This window comes from Lipophrys pholis, assembly GCF_963383615.2.
Source record: "Lipophrys pholis genome assembly, chromosome: 1".
Classification (NCBI taxonomy): domain Eukaryota; kingdom Metazoa; phylum Chordata; class Actinopteri; order Blenniiformes; family Blenniidae; genus Lipophrys; species Lipophrys pholis.
Window position 1 is genome coordinate 50,038,945 of NC_137635.1, and position 17,347 is coordinate 50,056,291.

Sequence of the window (17,347 nt, forward strand, 5' to 3'; positions counted from 1 at the left end):
TATGTGGCTACAGGACGATACTGCACAGTACTTAAGGGCTTTTGTTTTTTTTGGGGGGGGGGGGGGGGGTGGATTCTGGATTTCTGGGATTTGTTCCAGCCAACCTCACCCTGACCTTGAGAGTGAACACACACACACACACACACACACACACACACACACACACACACACACACACACACACACACACACACACACACACACACACACACACACACACACACACACACACACACACACACACACACACACACACACACACACACACACACACACACACACACACACACACACACACACACACACACACACACACACACACACACAGCACGATATAGAAGCAGAAAGAAAAGCAGATCCACAGGCGGATGATACACGAGAGATAATTCCAGAGTTCAGCTCGACAACCGCAAAGTGGGTTCAGTTCAGTTCACTGGGAATAAGTGACAAAATGAAAAGTGTTTGTCCAATTAGATGTTGAGAGATGCTGCAACTTTGTGAAAACTGACAGAAATAAATTGGGATGATGAGTTGAGAATTTCTGCTTCATAACGCCGCAGTAAGTATACATTATCATCAGGTTTTGGGGGGAGGATAATCCCATTTCTGCTTCATACCTAACGTGACTTCATCAGCAGATAAAAAGTGAAAGAGTCTTAACCAGGGGGTGTCAAACACCTTTTAGTTCAGCGGCCACATAAGCGGGGATCCCACTGCGCTGTTTGTGCCGGGACGGCCCCACTGACCAAAGTTGGTACAGAAAAAACTGTTATCACCGGTTACATTTTCCGTCACCCCCTCCGTTAAGGTACGCAACACCGAGGAATATATCTAAATATTCCATCGGCCAAAAACCCTCCCGTTGTGGTTGACATACGATGCTTTGCGCTCACTGGTCGTTCAGTTAACTCGGTTTATTGAAACGTCGGCGCTCCAGAGTTGGGCCTGGGTGCAATACCCTCCCGCCCCACCCCGCTCTGGACACATACTGCGGTGGGACGACAGCCATAGAGTCCAATTTCATCGCGAGCGGGTCGCATAGGTTTGTTATTCTTTATTTCATCCATAAGTAAAAAAATAAATAAATAAAATGAAAAAAACTTCCAATTCAACACATTTTAAATGAAAAGGAGCAGAAGAGAAATTCACTCTTATATCTGCCCCTTAGTTGCCTTTCAATACCTTTACGTCATCAACATTCTAAATATGCCCAGATTTACAGATATTTTTAAGCAGTATGTAATGTGCACAAGATGATCAACCAACTGATGGCTGACACCAACTGATGTTGAAGCAACAACAACAAAACAGAAAGCTCTTAGTAGAAAATCCCACTGCAGCAACTGTGGAAGAAGCACCTGTTTCACCTGTATAGGTTCATCCTCCTCATCCTCCCGAGGCTAAAGGAGCAATCAGCTCCGACAACAACGCGCTATAATCAAACTGGACGCTGTTTGTTTCAGCGGGAAAGGAAACGGATCGATCGCGCGTGCGTGTGTGTGTGTGTGTGTGTGTGTGCGTGCGTGTGCGTGTGACACACACCTCCTGACTGACTACAAATTTCATTACAAGCTGCGGCTCCCAATGAAAATAACCATCAGCAAAATTGGAGAAACATGACAGTTTAATTAAAGTAAGACTATTCGTACAGTGGTGCGGGCATAATTTCAGCTCCCATATGGCACCTTTCACCGGCTCGGAGCGCGCGCGGCGGATAATGAACGGAGGAGGAGGGGAGAGAAAGATAAGGTGAGAAGGTACGGAGGTAAATGAAAGAGTCACTAATCTCCTGGGCGGTGTCACTCCGGGGGCGGCGTGGGAGGCGGCCCGCCGAGTACACAAGGCCTGACGTGAAGCGGCAGAGAACAGGAGACGGGACGGAAAGGAGAAAGACATGTTTCAAGAAAAATAAAAGTAGAATAGTGGCTCTAATAGTTTGTGAATGGAAACGGTTTGCAGACCAAATTTTGTTTTAATCTAAACGTGAAGTGCCCAGAGAAAACAGAGAATTAACTATCTGCTGCTCTCATTGCTCTCTTGACTCCGGTTCCGCCTGCTCCTCCCACAACCCCATTTGAAATGAACATCTTTTATTAACAGCAACACCTGCAGCTATTTCTATTCCCTGCATGCACCCCGTGTTTAACTGAGGCCCTGTATCGCTAAAGAAAAGAAGAAAATATGATCTAAAGAAAAATTATAATATCTTCAGATGTTCTAAAATGACCAAGTATAACACAAAAAGTGAGTCATTCTACGTAGATAAAGTAACACTTTTATGTTGTTTTTGCAAAAAAAAAAAAAAAACTTTCTAATTGCCTTTTTAACATGTAACCATATTCAATTTAAGCAACGTAACAGTATTTGTGCTTGAGTACAGATTTTGAAACGCTGATATATGATAACATGATGAAAGTTTCTTTATGCAGTTCATAACAGGATATTTTTGTGACATATCACATATCTATCCTTCTCAATCTCAAATGTTTTATTAAAGAAAATGCCATAAATTATTTTCAAAACATCAGGGAAAAAAAGGATATTTGTGATCCCATTTGCATATTGATCGGAGTTGAGGAGAGTCAGAGACCCACTTCAGCGATGTTGTGATTTCAATTATTATTCCGAACATAATGCCATTGGCTTCCTTCAAACAAAACGCAACGCTCATAAAATCAATTTGACTGAAACATATTGAAATTTATTCAAATGACCTGCCAGAGCCGGAGAATAATCTCAAATAGCAAGTCTGCAGACAGATACTGTTTAATTTTAGCCGAGCAGCTCGCTCACTGCGAGGCCGACTTAGAAAACAGACCATTCAAAATAAAAGGAGACTCGGGAATCACCTGACACCAGCAAACTTATTGAGCAGATTTAAATATTTCACCAGTTCACTCATCGAAATCCAGTGAAGGTCTAAACTGGGGCTGCACAATATAAATTCAACATCAACATGCAGAATCAACAAACAAAAGTTCCATAATTTTCAGTCTTGAAAGTTACAACTGGAAGTTTCACTCACATTGGGAACAAATATTTTATTTTGAACTACAAACATTGATTTTATTTTTCCAGAAAATAAGGCCCCGTTTAAAAAAAACTACTTCTTCAAGGAAAAACGCAAACGTTTTTGTGTTTTGGGGGTCAGTTTACCTAGACAACAGGGCTTGGAGGCCCTGAAAATTGAACTTTTCGAAAATGGTCCAACTCCGTTTCCATGGAAACGGGGGGAGGGGATTTTTTTTTTCGGGAAACGCTCCGACTCCGTTGCCTTGGGAAAACCAAACTTTTTGAAAAGGCTCCAACTTCGTCTCCATGGAAACAGGGTAGCGCAACTTTTCTCAAATTGTTTTTAAAACGTTGCCGTGTAAAAACAGAAATGGACAAAAACGATGCGTTTTCACTCGAAACGTCGCGCAAACGGAACCGTAGGTGTCTTTTCTTGATTTTCTCTTTACACTCCCTTCATGATTGAAGTGTTTCGGGTGAATCTTTAGTCTCGGCGTCAAGAGAGGTTTGTACGTTTCCAATCCCCCTTGTGTTTTGGCCTAATAGAATCCACCCTGTTTGATTTAAGTGCCCGAGGTTTATTTTCTCTTTGTGGGCCCCTGGTGTCACTTTACCGCCTTTTTATTTTTCAAACAATGTGTGCTCTCCACTAAGTACAAATGAGCCATGCTCCATTTACCAAAGCCAAAATACGATCATCCTGCGGAAAGCAGAGTCTGTGACAGCTCCGAGAGGGGAAACGGCCGTCCACAAACCCAGAGCTGTGATTGGTTTATTGACACAGGTTACAGCCACATGGTAGACGCGGACAGTTGGCTGGCTGCGGACAATCGCCGGGCTGTGTCCCGAGCGGCATCCATAACCTTCGTTCTGCTTCATAAATCCCTATGAGAAAATGTCCTCTGGGTGATCCCATGAACTCCATAAAACCCGTCTTAAATGTTTTTGGAAGTAATTATTTCCTGCTTCTGAAACATAAAGTAGTGAGTTTGACCTCCAGTTACTTAACTATTACAAAGATCTTTTCGGATGACATTAGGAAACTCTTTTTTTTTTTTTTTTTAACAGAATAGTTAAGTAGTTAAGCTGGATGTTCCATCTGTAAAACATTAAGAGCTGAGTCACGATATGACTCAGCATAACAAGGCAGTTTAATAAAAGCTATAAAACAAGAGGATCGATAGAAATCTGCTGGAGGCTCGAAATACACATGAAAAAAGTGAGTCAGTGCAGATCTGACGCTTGGAGAATAATAATATGAGGAATATTTGTTGAAAAATGGAAAAATGTACATGTCCTCTCAGGATACAAACGTAACCTCATCGCATTCAAACGACTGCAATAGATCCAAAACCGTAGTTCAAGTCAAATCACTTGAAATAGCTTAAACTCCACTGTTTTGATTTCAATTTTCTTTTATTTGACAGTCTGTCAATGTAAACTATATTCATCCTACCATATAAGTAAATCAGCTCTCGAGCTATTTTCAAGTACGACCAAAGTAACTTGACCTGAAACAGAGATTTGATTTTAACAATCTTTCAATCCATCTTCACTTTGTAATCATTGAAATGCAGCTTTAAAAAATACAAAAAAAAAGAAGAAAAAATTCTTAAGTAAGAATTAAACATCATCTGTTGATAAATAGCTTTTTATTGTGGAACCTATTCTACTTTCTATTATTTTTTTTTTTTTTTTAAATCCATGTAAATGATGTGAACTTTTCCGGAGCCATATAAAAAGTCTAATTGTGACCGATCGTTTCAAAAAAGCAGCCATTGATGTCAGAAACCATTGTTATTTTCTTCTCACTTTTGCATGAGGACTAGCTGTGTTTAAAGCTGTAATTACATGCCAAGTTTGTACTTTTTTCTTTCTTTTCTGGCCGTTATCGGATTACGTAACAGTTTCAGCTGACTCATCTGTCGCCGCCGTTTGGCAGACGTACATTATAAATTATGCAGCAACCTCATCCACGCTGACTCATGCGATCATAACCTGATTGAAAGTTAAAAACGGGCGCCTCTCCATCGGCATTGTGGCCCACACACTGTTTTGACGAATGCAAAAATAAAGATTGGACTATCATCTTGTGTTTTCTCTCACTCGGCCTTGCTCGATCTTCGCCCGGAGGACACTTTTTAAATCTGAGTCGTGCATTTACCGATTCTGGTTCTTTTACTGGTTTTGTCTCGTTGAGCAGCGCGTCAATTTTCCTGTGAAGAACTGAAAAATGCTTTAAATGAGTCATTGATCCACAAACTGATGAGATCTTTTCTTTCTTACAGTGTAAAGCTCACCTTGTATGTGTCCGTGTCTCTCTCTACACACACACACATATATATATATATATATATATATATCTATCTATGTCTCTCTCTCTCTCTCATCAGTCCTTCTGTCTAACTCTCTCACTGATTTTGGAGGCAGGCCCTATCATTCACTGGAGACAGTGAAGGTAGACGAGACCTGACAGTGACAGATGACTGCCTGTCAGCTCACTGCCTTAACCAAGGACGCCGCGCTTTCTCACCCTGTCGCGTCGCGAGCACACATACACACAAAACAATTAGTGCTAAAGCTGCATCTCCGACTAAAGAGAGGAAATCGAAACTGTAGTCACCCAGCTGCTTTCGCGACTGTGTTCGGTTGGCGACCTTAAAAAAACACTGCGGCTGAAAACGGCGACACTCCGCCGACAAATTCGACTTGTCACGAGCGACTCCCGACGTCGAACGCGGGGGAGACGCGAAAGAAAGGCGACGAGCATAATCTGCAAGTTATCAGGGGGATTTGTATTTGCAGGATCAATACGTGCAATTTAATGCCCGTGTCTGTTGTTGCTGCACAATTTCTGTCATGTCTTGTACCTGTTATGAGCTGATCGATTTTGTGAAGCCGTGTGCCGAGGCTGGATAAGGGTTTTATTACTGTATGTGCTTCATAAATAAATATCTTCATTTTCATACATCTCGGAATTAAATAGCTGCATTGAGGAAACTGATGGCTTGGACAGACGTGAGAAAGTGTGTAGAACTTGGAACTATTTAGACAAATGCTAGCTTTGACACGATGAAACCAACGCCTTGATACAAGTGACACAGAGTGACACAGTGACAAGACCCCAAGTTTGAACCTTAGGCACCTTTCTGTGTTTCACTTGTACAAAAGGTCTCTCCAGGTTTTCTTCAATGGTTTGAAACACGTCCGAGTTTAAGCGGTGTCCAGGGTGCTCTCTGCCTTCTGAGAATACCTACCACCGACCTGAACCAGGGTTGGAATCCCTCCACCCACAAACTGTCCGTCCGTCCTATGCTTTTCTCTCGTTCTATCCTCTAAGCCTTACCGGAACAGCTACATTTCTCCACTTCTGAGTCTCGTTCTGCAGGTTTCTTCCTGTGAAAAGGAAGTTTTTCCTCTCCACCGTCACATGTGGAACTGTTGGGATTTTCTCTGTAAAAGTGGCTTGAAATGACTGTGCTGTATTTGGCGCTACAGAAATAAATTGAATTGAATCGGCAACCCTAAGTTGGATAAAACGTTAAAGAAAATGGATGGATACATCTCCTTTCACCCTCAGATTCTTTCCATGAACTGATAAACCAGTGATGGAGATCACGGCTGAGGCTAGTTTTTTCGTCTAACTTGAGCGAACCGGTCTTACCTGCGTCGGCCTCGGGACGAGGGGTGAGGTTAATCTCGTCGGCTACTGTTAAAGGAAGAAGGGAGGGAGAAAAAAAAGAGAGAGGGGGGATACAAACATTTGGGGTTTCAGTTAGTGCTCACGGCATTCCACATGCAACATCCAGGTAGCAACGGCAAACATCTGAAGGGGCTTCGTCTCAATTAGGGTCGGACACCATGCGAGACATGAAAGGGGGGTGCGGGAGATGGAGATGGGAAATGAAAAGAGGCTTCTGAGGATAGCAATCAGACTTGTTGTGATATCAACATGGCACACAGCAGCAATCTGGTCGGGAAGATTAGATATGATTATAGGGAGTGCGAGCAGAGACTGTTGCAGCCAAAGCAATCAGCGGCTGTTCGGAGCCATTTCAAGGTGAATCAACATGGCGAAGTTCTTGACTTTGGAGAGAGAAGTGGAAGTCTGTTTTCATACAAAGAGGCAAGAGGGAGGGACGCATTTGAATAGAAAGGAGCATGTCGGAAACATAAGAGAGTGAGTGTGTGAGCGTGTGTGTGTGTGGGCTCAAGGCTGTGCAATTTATTTGTCAGGATTTTAGCTGACCAGAGCACGCTCAGACTTCATCAGATGACAGAGGACATGAAGGCTCATCACGCAAAACCTATTTTTCACCTTTCTGTTTGAATATAAGTTGGGGACGTCTGATATTCTGGCAAATAGATGCAGCTTTTACGCAGGCTAAACCTGTATTTAATGTACGTGACCTTGTTAATTGTCAAGTCAATGGACCTCAGTCTCTTCCTGGGGAAACTCCTTGCAACTGTTGAACCTAAAGTTTGGAAAGAAGTTTGAACTCTTGTACCTAGATCCATGCTCTTGGACTTGCGTGTCTTGATGATCTCCAGCTGAGCGGCGTCTCCGAACTGCTTGGTGCGCTTCTCTGACATACTCTGGCGTCCGAAACCTTCCCTCTGGAAAGCACCGTCAGCCTGGCTGTCATCTGGATTCAAACAGCTGGAAGGAGAGAGAGAGAGAGTGAGAGGAGGGTCAGAGAGAAAGGACGTAGACCAGGGGTATCAAGCTTGAGGCCCGAGGGCCAAAACTGGCCGCCAACAGGCTCGAATTCAAACCGCAAACTGTTAAGTTTTTTTTTTTCTAAATAAATGTCTTAAAACTAGCGAACACAACACAACACTGTGTCTCGAGCTGAGATGTTGGCGATGCTTCCTTGAAAAACCTCATTGCTATCAAACCAGCCTCAAAGCCATGCTGTCAGGGTGAGTTTGTAAAAACATGCATAATGCAACAGTTATAGGAGAATTTTTTGGGGGGACATTTCACTGTATTTTGCACCAGAAGGATTCATCAAAATTGGCTTTTCTTTGCAAATGTAGTCATTTTCCAAAGCAATTGTTTGGTTTTAAGGGGGAAAAAATTGAAATAGGGGAAAATATGAAGAAGAAAAAAAATGAAATATTCATGGTAGCTGTGAAAGTGGATCTATGAGGGTATGAATATAATACTTGGAGCAGGAATGGACAGGTTAGAGAAGACATTGGAAAACAGAAAAGACAATGCAAGGCTAAAAGAAATTAAGAAAGACATCAGAAATATTTGATGATAAATAATACGATAATATAAAAATGGACATGCGTTGGTTGCAGTCCGACATTATATTGATTTATTTATCTTCCTCAAACACAAACACTGAGGAACCATGAACATCTTTTCATCAGCACCGTGCCGATACAGGAGAGACCCGCCTCCGCCGACACTTCAATCAAAGAGCAATCAATGGAAGGAACACACACACCTACACACACCAACCAACAGCATCAGACCCTCGCTGGCCTTGAGCACACGCGACCTTTCAAACACCAAGTCCAACATTCAGCGTTCACAGAGGCAGAAACCTCGGGGTGATCTGGAGGAGTGAAAAGTCCTATTTTCTCGCCCACCTGTCATTCTGAACGGGCGGCTCTTTGGCCCACGATGGAGTCACGTCTGCAGTGAAGACCACGTCGTCGTGAGAGCTGGACGAGGACTGGTCAGAGAGATTTGGCGGGAGGAGTGGCGGCCGGTCGTCCTCGATGATCACGGTGTCATCCTGCGGCATGTTGACGGTTGGCGACAGCTGATAGTTCCCTGAAAGACAGAAAAATGCAGATTTTTTTTTTTAATTATCTTGAAAGACAAATGTCCTGCTTTGCTTGTTCGAGTCGGTTTCAGGTGTATTTCCTTGATTCAAAAGGAAAAATCTCCACACTCTGTTTTTTCATGACATTTTTTACCAAGTTAGAACTAACCAATATGTATAAAATATGATCAAATGTATAAAGGAAGTCTGTCATATTTTGTTATGGATCCAACTTCACCTCTCTGGTCTTTGTTACATTCAAATATTCCAACAAACTTCAATAGAGTAGCACTATAGTACATTTACAAGTGTCCCAAACTCCATACAAGATGCAATCAGACTCAAACCAGAGTCTTTCTGAATCTGAGGTGACAGTGCATACCGCTATACCACCATGCCGCGTGTTCTAGTCAAGTTAAGAATGCAAGACTTGTGAGAAATCTATAAAAAAAAATAGGAAACTAATATATGGTCTCTTCAATTCAATATATCCCAAAGTTGCAGATACTACTTTATTCATATGAATGAAAGTCACAGATTATCTGTGTGTCTGCACACCTAAAACTTGTCACGAGCTTCGCAACAGTTTTTTTTTTTTTTTTTCCACTTTCTGGGTGTTTTATCTCTCGCATAAATTATGAGTTTATTGTCAGAGTGAACAGTTTTGTTCACGCAGTTCACACTCGGCCGCCAGTCTGTTTGGTAGCAGATTGAAAACTTAAGTAAATGTGACTCCAGTTTATTTTTAATTCCGACTGGAGAAGTTGTGAGAACTGATCGCACTTATTAGCAAACACCGATTTCCAAACAATTTCAACTTTAGCGAAGGGATGAAATTCAAGATAGAGTGTCTGATTAATTAGGAGTTAAGTTATAAATCAAAAACAAAAAGAGGAAATTTGTTTCCAACACACGGCTATTATTAAAGCATTAGAGAATTTAGCAAAGGAACATGTATGCCATTAGAAAATACAAAATAAAATACAAGTTAACTTCTCAACACACCAATCTTTTTTTGGAGTTTTAAAGCAGAATCAAACCGCTTTTGTTCAATCAGCTTTCACAGAGAAATTTGGCAACATCCATAATAATGTTTCCATGTCAAAACACTGCGCTTATTTCAAGCTGTGACCTCACAAATAAAAGATAAAAAGTTCCCTGTGCCGAGGCGGGAATCAAATAGTCCTCTTTCAATGCCGCTGAAAAGCAAGAGCTTAAAAACTCCCATTGATATGCAGCGCATGACTTTGTCTTTAATCTCTATTTTGAAATTGGCATCAAAAACGAGGGGGAGAGAGGAGGGAGGGGGAGAGGGGGTGGAGAGGGGCAGCTTCATGAAAGCTCTCTGTGCTGCGCTGGGGGAGAAGGTTTGTTTGTCTTTAGAAAGTGTTTGGGTTTTAAAGCCACAGACCTGCAGCTCTGAGCCAGGTGTGCCGTTTGAATGCAGGGGGCTCTGGATGTTAGGACCACCGGGGGCTGGGGCCTCTGGGTGCTGGGACCACCGGGTGCTGGGACCTCTACATACCAGGACCATTGGGTGCTGGGACCACCGGGTGCTGGGGCCTCTGGGTACTGGGACCTCTACATACTAGGGCCATTGGGTGCTGGGGGCTCTGGGTGCTGGGGCCTCTGGGTGCCGAGCCCAACAGGTGCTGTGGCTCCCAGGTGCAAACACCAATGGGTGCTGGGACCATTGGGTGTTAGTGCGTCCGGGTGCAAGGACCATCAGTGCTCGGGCCTCCAGGTGCAAGGACCATCGGGTGCTCGGCTTATTTTGCAGTAGAACCATCGGATGCCTCCAGGTGATGGGACAATCAGGTGATAAGACCATTGGGGGACAGGACCATAGGGTTAAAAAAACATCAGATCCTGGAGTCATTGGGTGCTGTGGTCTCTATGTACTAGGACCATTGGGTGCTGGGGCCTCCGGGTGCTAGGACTATCAGGTGGTATAAGCATCAGGTGACAGGCCCTCTGGGTGCAAGGACCATTGGGTGTCAGGTTCATCAGGTTCCAGGATCGTCGGGTGCCAGGAACATAGAATGCTGGGGCCTCCAGCTGGCCTGAGTGAATGGCCTCATGAAAATAAGCAGATTGGAGGAAACCAAAGCGGAGACGGGAACACGTGTGAATGTGGGAGGGTGGAGATGTGCGTGTGTGGAGGTCAATTAAACAGTCATTGGTCGCTGTTTGTTACTTTTGGTGAATGAGGAGAACTTCTTAAGTGGAGTTTTATTCAAATGAACTCATTATGCACTTTCTCCTGGCACGACCCCAGTTGGTAACTGAACTGCTAAGAAAGTGCAACACTTCCTTTCAACTTCCACCATTATCCCTGATTTTGCGATGTGCATACTAAATAAACAGCCAATGGCTTTAATGTCCCATAGCTTGAATACAATCAAAACATTCTTAACTATAAAAGCATTCGCTTATGCAACACAAACATTATGAAAGCTTTCAGCCGATGGAAGAGTTGAGGTTAAAGGGTTGACATGAACTATTTAAACATGACTAGTAATGCTTGATTAGTTCACAAATTATGGGTAGTTGATTGAAAAAAGACCAACCTAACGACCTTCTAATTGAGAAATATGCAAACTATCTGAATACTCGATGCTTGCATGTAAGAACAAAGCGTGGGAGTGTATGCCCTTGACACCATTGAGCTTTTTCCTGTATGAACTACAACTGTTTTAGTGCTTTCAGTGTGTGTGAGTGTGCGCCCTCCTCTTGGCCCCCTCCCGCTGCGTATGTTTGTTAGTCACTGCAAATTTAGGAGTCTGGGTGAGTCCTCTGCACCAGCACAGCCACACACACACACACACACACACACACACACACACACACACACACACACACACACACACACACACACACACACACACACACACACACACACACACACACACACACACACACACACACACACACACACACACACACACACACACACACACACACACACACACACACACACACACACACACACACACACACACACACACACACACACACACACACACACACACACACACACACACACACACACACACACACACACACACACACTGTATACAAATGTCCGCACACATGTGCACTCACAAAACCACTTAATCCCATTTCCCTAAGCAGTCCAATGCGCAACACTGAGAATCCCATCAATGTCACAGAATGAATCACTGCAGCACAATCAACTGGCAGCAAGTGAGTAGAAAACCAATGAATCTGTCAACGAGGCTGGTAAAAGAAGGAGGGAAAAAAAAAAGGGGGGAAGAAGGAGGCTTTGTTTTAGTGCCAGCACCCGAGGGCAGCCGTCGGCCAGCAACAATGCCGCTGCCAAGCGGACGGATCGCCTAACGTCACCTGAGCACCAAACAGATAAACGTACTGTACGATCGGCAATGGAACAATTATGGGTAACTCAAAAATAAAACTACCAAATCCCAGGAGAATATGGACTAGGAGTCCAGCAGCAGCATTTCAGAGAAGTTACATCCCCCTGTTTCCACGGAGATGGAGCGTTTTCAAAAAGTTGCACTTTTATTTTGTAAACAGACAAGTCTTCTGTTTTCCCTTGAATTGCTGTTGTGTAAACCTGAGGATTATGCTCGGCATCTTAATTTGGGGGACGCTGGATTTCCTGATTATTATCACATGAAGCAATTTCTAAAATAATAGTTGCTTGACACGGTAAGAAATAAAAATGATAAACAATGGCATCTGGAGCTCTGGTATAGGTGAGGTAGCCAAGCAACCATTGTAACAGATATGGCCGTCCATCATGAATAAACTACTCTCAGTTTGAAAATCTGTGCAGTTTAAATGTAACAGGTTTGAACACAACTTCTTTCCTTATTTCAAATAGTCTCTTCTTTTCCCCCATTCACTCTGCTCAGGCGGCCTCCTTGTGACGTCTCACTGTATCGTAATGACCCGATGGACTTTCTCTAAAGCTACTAAATGAAAAGGGAAAAGATGCTCTAAACGTGAGAATAACAGGGAGTGAAAGACAAAAAAAGGAGTTTTTCTATTGCCCCCTCCTTCCCTCTCGATTTAAATTTTGTCTTGTCTCCATCTATTTGCATAATTAGGAAGGAGGTTATTGCCAGGGGTGCCGGGCCTTGAAAGCTTTTGGCCTGAAGGAATAATTAAGTCGCTTTCTTATCCATTGGCATCTTTCAGAGTGCACAAAACCAGCGAGTGATCTAAGAGCGTGCGGGGCGAAACGAGAAGCCGATATGTGCTGAATGGAGATGATGTTGTCTTCTAAGAAAGCCCTAATGCATGATTTATGTTGGGTGGCACCCCCTCACAACTACAGAACAGACTTTTTCTTTTCTTTTTTTTTTTTCTGTGGAAAGACACCACCCCTCCCTCCGGCGCACGCACACACACACACACACACACACACACACACACACACACACACACACACACACACACACACACACACACACACACACACACACACACACACACACACACACACACACACACACACACACACACACACACACACACACACACACACACACACACACACACACACACACACACACACACACACACACACACACACACACACACACACACACACACACACACACACACACACAGGTTTTATTTATTCAAGCTCGGCTTGCTGAGCATGCAGAGCTCGGCTTGGTGTTCACACTCTTCTGGGAACTGCAGCGCCGCTCTTCTTCCACAGAGGGTCCCAGCGGCTGAGTGTGGTGCTTTTTCCAGATCACCACATTTCTGCTTATTCACGAGAAACCTGATAAGATGAAACAGCTCGTGCGATCATCAGCTGGGATTCTAACTCAAGACCACACACAGGGTTTTTAAAAAACAAAACAAAAAAAAACAAAATGGTACACAGCCTCCAGCCAGTACCTCATTACACGACTTCGCCCAAGTGCATGGGAGTGCTGGGTGAGCCGACCCAAAATTACACACAAACACACCACAATTGTTACCCTCTGTGTAGTGGTATGCAGACAGTACGGTGCTCTCTTTGTTTGGACGGATCCGTCTCTGCTCGACCAAGTCCGATGACGTATTGCCTCGGCATCACAGGGGCATTTCGATTGCACTTAAATCAAGGAAAGAGGCATAACTGATTCTAAAAAGGAGTTTGAGCTTTGTGATGTTACAAATGAGAATATGACCACATCAAAAATCAAAAAGAGCGGCAAGAACTCTCAGCTATAGTCAAGAAACTGTTGTTGGAAACTGAAGGCACACATAAGAAGAGAAGGAAAATAAGGGATTAAAAGGAGTTTTATAGTTTGAGAGTCACCTGGAATAGCAATCCAACGCGATCGTTTCTTCATGCGAATGTCTGCGTACTCGCCACTGTTTATGTTTATCGCGTATTGCTCTGTGCATGCGTGTGCATGAAAACGACATCATTTTCTGCCATTTTTTCAAAAGTGTGTTGCTCCAATGAGCGAATCAGAAATCAAACCCTATACAGTATAGTGTCATCGGGGGTTTAGCCAATCCCAGTCAAGGTAGGCCTCTCCCTTTAACCCTCCCACAATTAGGTTGCTCTGCTCTTCCTAAAATGGGCATGTGTGGGCGGAGCCAGTCCAGCACACACAGACACAGCATATTCTGAATGCAGCTCATATGATCCAATATTTTAAAGGATGAAAATCAAGGAAAAGCTGGATTTGGGGCAATAAACTTTGAATACAACATGTTTGGACCAACAAAAGCCATGTGAAAGTGTTGAAAAGCTGCATAATATGACCTTTTTAAAAACCAGTGAAGTTTCCAGCATGATTTCACATATTTGCAGAGACATTCTCACTACTTGTTGCTCGAACCAAAAGAAAACCAAGGCGGCGTATACACAATTGTTTTATTACTATTTGTGCAATAATACCATATTTAAAAGTTGACTTCAGGTCACTGCTAAGAAAAGCAACACGAGGAGTACAGCAGCTTAAACCCAGAGCCCCCCAGACTTTATCCTCTTTGCTTTCGGCCCACAGTGGCAAATTAAACAACATTTCAAATAAGGCTTTAATCCTTTCCCCACCTCTCCAATCTCACTTTTATACAAAACTAGAAAAAAAAAAAAAAGAAGCTCTGCTTTAATATCTCTAAGCGCTTGGGAACAAAACCAAAAACAAAAAACTGACCGACATTTCTGGGTTTTAACGACTTTCTTGAGTTGAACAGATTTGGAAAACACATGTAAAAAACATTTGTCATGATAAAGTGGGGTTGAAATTCATCCTAAAGTGGTCGGGGGGGAAAAGAAGAAAGGAAAACACTCCACTGGGCTGATTAACTGTTTAATAAGCAGGGAAAAGGTCTCCCATGTCTGTGATAGCAATTAGAAAAAGGCCGTCGCTCCACAGGCCGACACGTTTCCTCCATCTGCTCTCTGGAGGACTTTAATATGCAAAAAGAAAACTGACATTACGCTGCCGGGCCCAGCTGATTCAAAGCGGGGGAGACACAGAAACAACGTACACGTGACGGAGGATCAGAGCGCAGGTGTAGTATTAACAGCGCGGGGTCTTAAAAGAGTTAGAAAACACACATTGTGTGGTTTTTTTTTCAATAATCCTCACAAAGTCACCACACTTCAGCAGAGAGAGGCGGGGACATTCAATTTAAGCACAGACATCGTTGGTGTAATCCTTCCTGCCAACGCCAACGACTGGAAGCTACTCTGCTTTCTGAACATCATTTAATCTGAGAGGAAGATTTAGATCAGGGATCAAATCGCTGCAGATATGAATTCATTCTTTTTTTTTTCTCCCATCAATTGATTTCTTTCTTTTTTTCTTTTTAATTCTGTCAACTGATTTACCACCAGATTACCAAGCAAGAGAAACTGATGGATCCATTATTTGATGTCAAGTAATTATTGACACAATTTACTTGAAAACTCGTGATTCGTTTTCCGTTTTCTCTTGCTTTGTTGTGTTAACAATCCACTTTCTGAGTACTGGCACAGACCTGAAATCTACCCTCGGTCTGGATTATTTATCAGCTGCTTTCGATTTGTCAACAACAACAACAAAAAAAAGTCTCCCTTGTTTGGAGTTTCTGCAGTTTTTCGTCATTTTCTTCTGTCTGTATCATCTTGGTTTAAGTTTGTCTTTGCCCGTGTCTTTACGATCTGAAAAGCAGTTAACACTCCTCTCCTCCCCAAACCATCTGAAGATCGTGACTTTATTGAATCTCGGCTTAAAATTCTCTTTCATTCCCCGAATCTGTGGATGCGATCGACTTTCAGCAGAGCTGAAGAAAGCGCTGGGGACTCGAAGTTGCAAACATCATTGACGGGTCGGATGAAGAAAGAAAAAAAAACAAAACAATGTTGTTTCTCATATTCAAGCTGAGAAACAGTTTATCTCTTGTATATGTATCTGCCTTGACCCCTTGTACTTTACATTCATTGGAAGGTCAGACTGTTGGATGAATGCAGCGACTGCCACTTCATCTATTGACGCTCTCTTGTCACTCAGAACTTCTTTCAATGTTCAATGCCAGCCGCCAGTCTGCATGAGCGGTAAAAACAGACCTCAAGAAATTCACTTTATTGGGCGTTGATTAATGAGGCAGGGTTAGTAATGGCTAATTAAAGAAAAAAAAAAAAAGTGATTAAAAGTTGGTGTGTCCACTCAACTCTTTCAGTTCATTAAAAGGTATTTGCCGACTCAGCAGAAAAAAAATCTGTATTTTCATGCACCTCAATACATGCGGATTACTAAAAGCAAAGAAACAGTTTGGGTCATCCTGTACTTCTGCCCGGTCACACCATCTGCTCCTCCTTTTACCTCGCAGATACGTGACCAACCATCCCTGTCCATTGTCCGGATGCAAAACGAGTGCAATCCTGCACACGTGCGCGCAAAGCTCCCGCACGCCAACACGAACAGGCCCGCTAATCTCCTGCACCTTGGCCAACAAACACACTCACTTCCAAATCTACTCGAAGCCTGTTTGAGCAATGATGGGCAGGTCATGGAGTAACAGGGAGACTCACAGATTTCCCTTTTTTTCCTCCTCTGTTTTTCTAAATCTACCTCAAACTAAACAACTCAATGATCAGCCATATATTTATGACCACCTGACTAATGATGCTTAAGTCAACAAAACAATTCAGCGCAAACCCCAACGATCCCACAAGCAATATTTTAAGGAAGGTAAATTCAGTCACAATGAAGGAGTGACATCTTAATGGATCCGAAACATCCACATGGGTTAAGCCATCACTCTGAAAGCATTATTATGGACCATATTCTGCCTACAAAAGGTGTATGATCCAGCAGAAGAAAATGCCATTTAATAACACAGAGTAAACAATGAGGTGTGCAAATGTATTTCTCAGAAAAAAAATTAAATACAATGAAAATGTGCATATTTTTTTTTAACCTAATTGAAATGTGGGACATACATTTGAAATTTAGGACACACACACTGAACTATTTTGAAGCTTTTTTTGAATAATTTCTTTATACTTTTTGCTTATAAGTGATGAAGAGAGTATTTTCAAATATTACAAACAGAACAGTTAATTT

General features: G+C 42.8%; 1 protein-coding gene across 3 annotated transcripts in view; it reads right to left on the minus strand.

Moving 5' to 3' along the window:
- pard3ab (par-3 family cell polarity regulator alpha, b) overlaps window positions 1-17,347 on the minus strand; it is a 262,388-nt gene that overhangs the window by 81,753 nt on the left and 163,288 nt on the right. For all 3 annotated transcript variants that reach the window (XM_080487990.1, XM_080487989.1, XM_080487991.1), the window contains 3 exons: window positions 8,617-8,803; window positions 7,521-7,672; window positions 6,677-6,721 (listed from right to left, as the gene is read on the minus strand). In XM_080487990.1, the coding sequence (XP_080344116.1) occupies window positions 6,677-6,721; window positions 7,521-7,672; window positions 8,617-8,803 (384 nt within the window). The remainder of the gene's footprint in view (window positions 1-6,676; window positions 6,722-7,520; window positions 7,673-8,616; window positions 8,804-17,347) is intronic.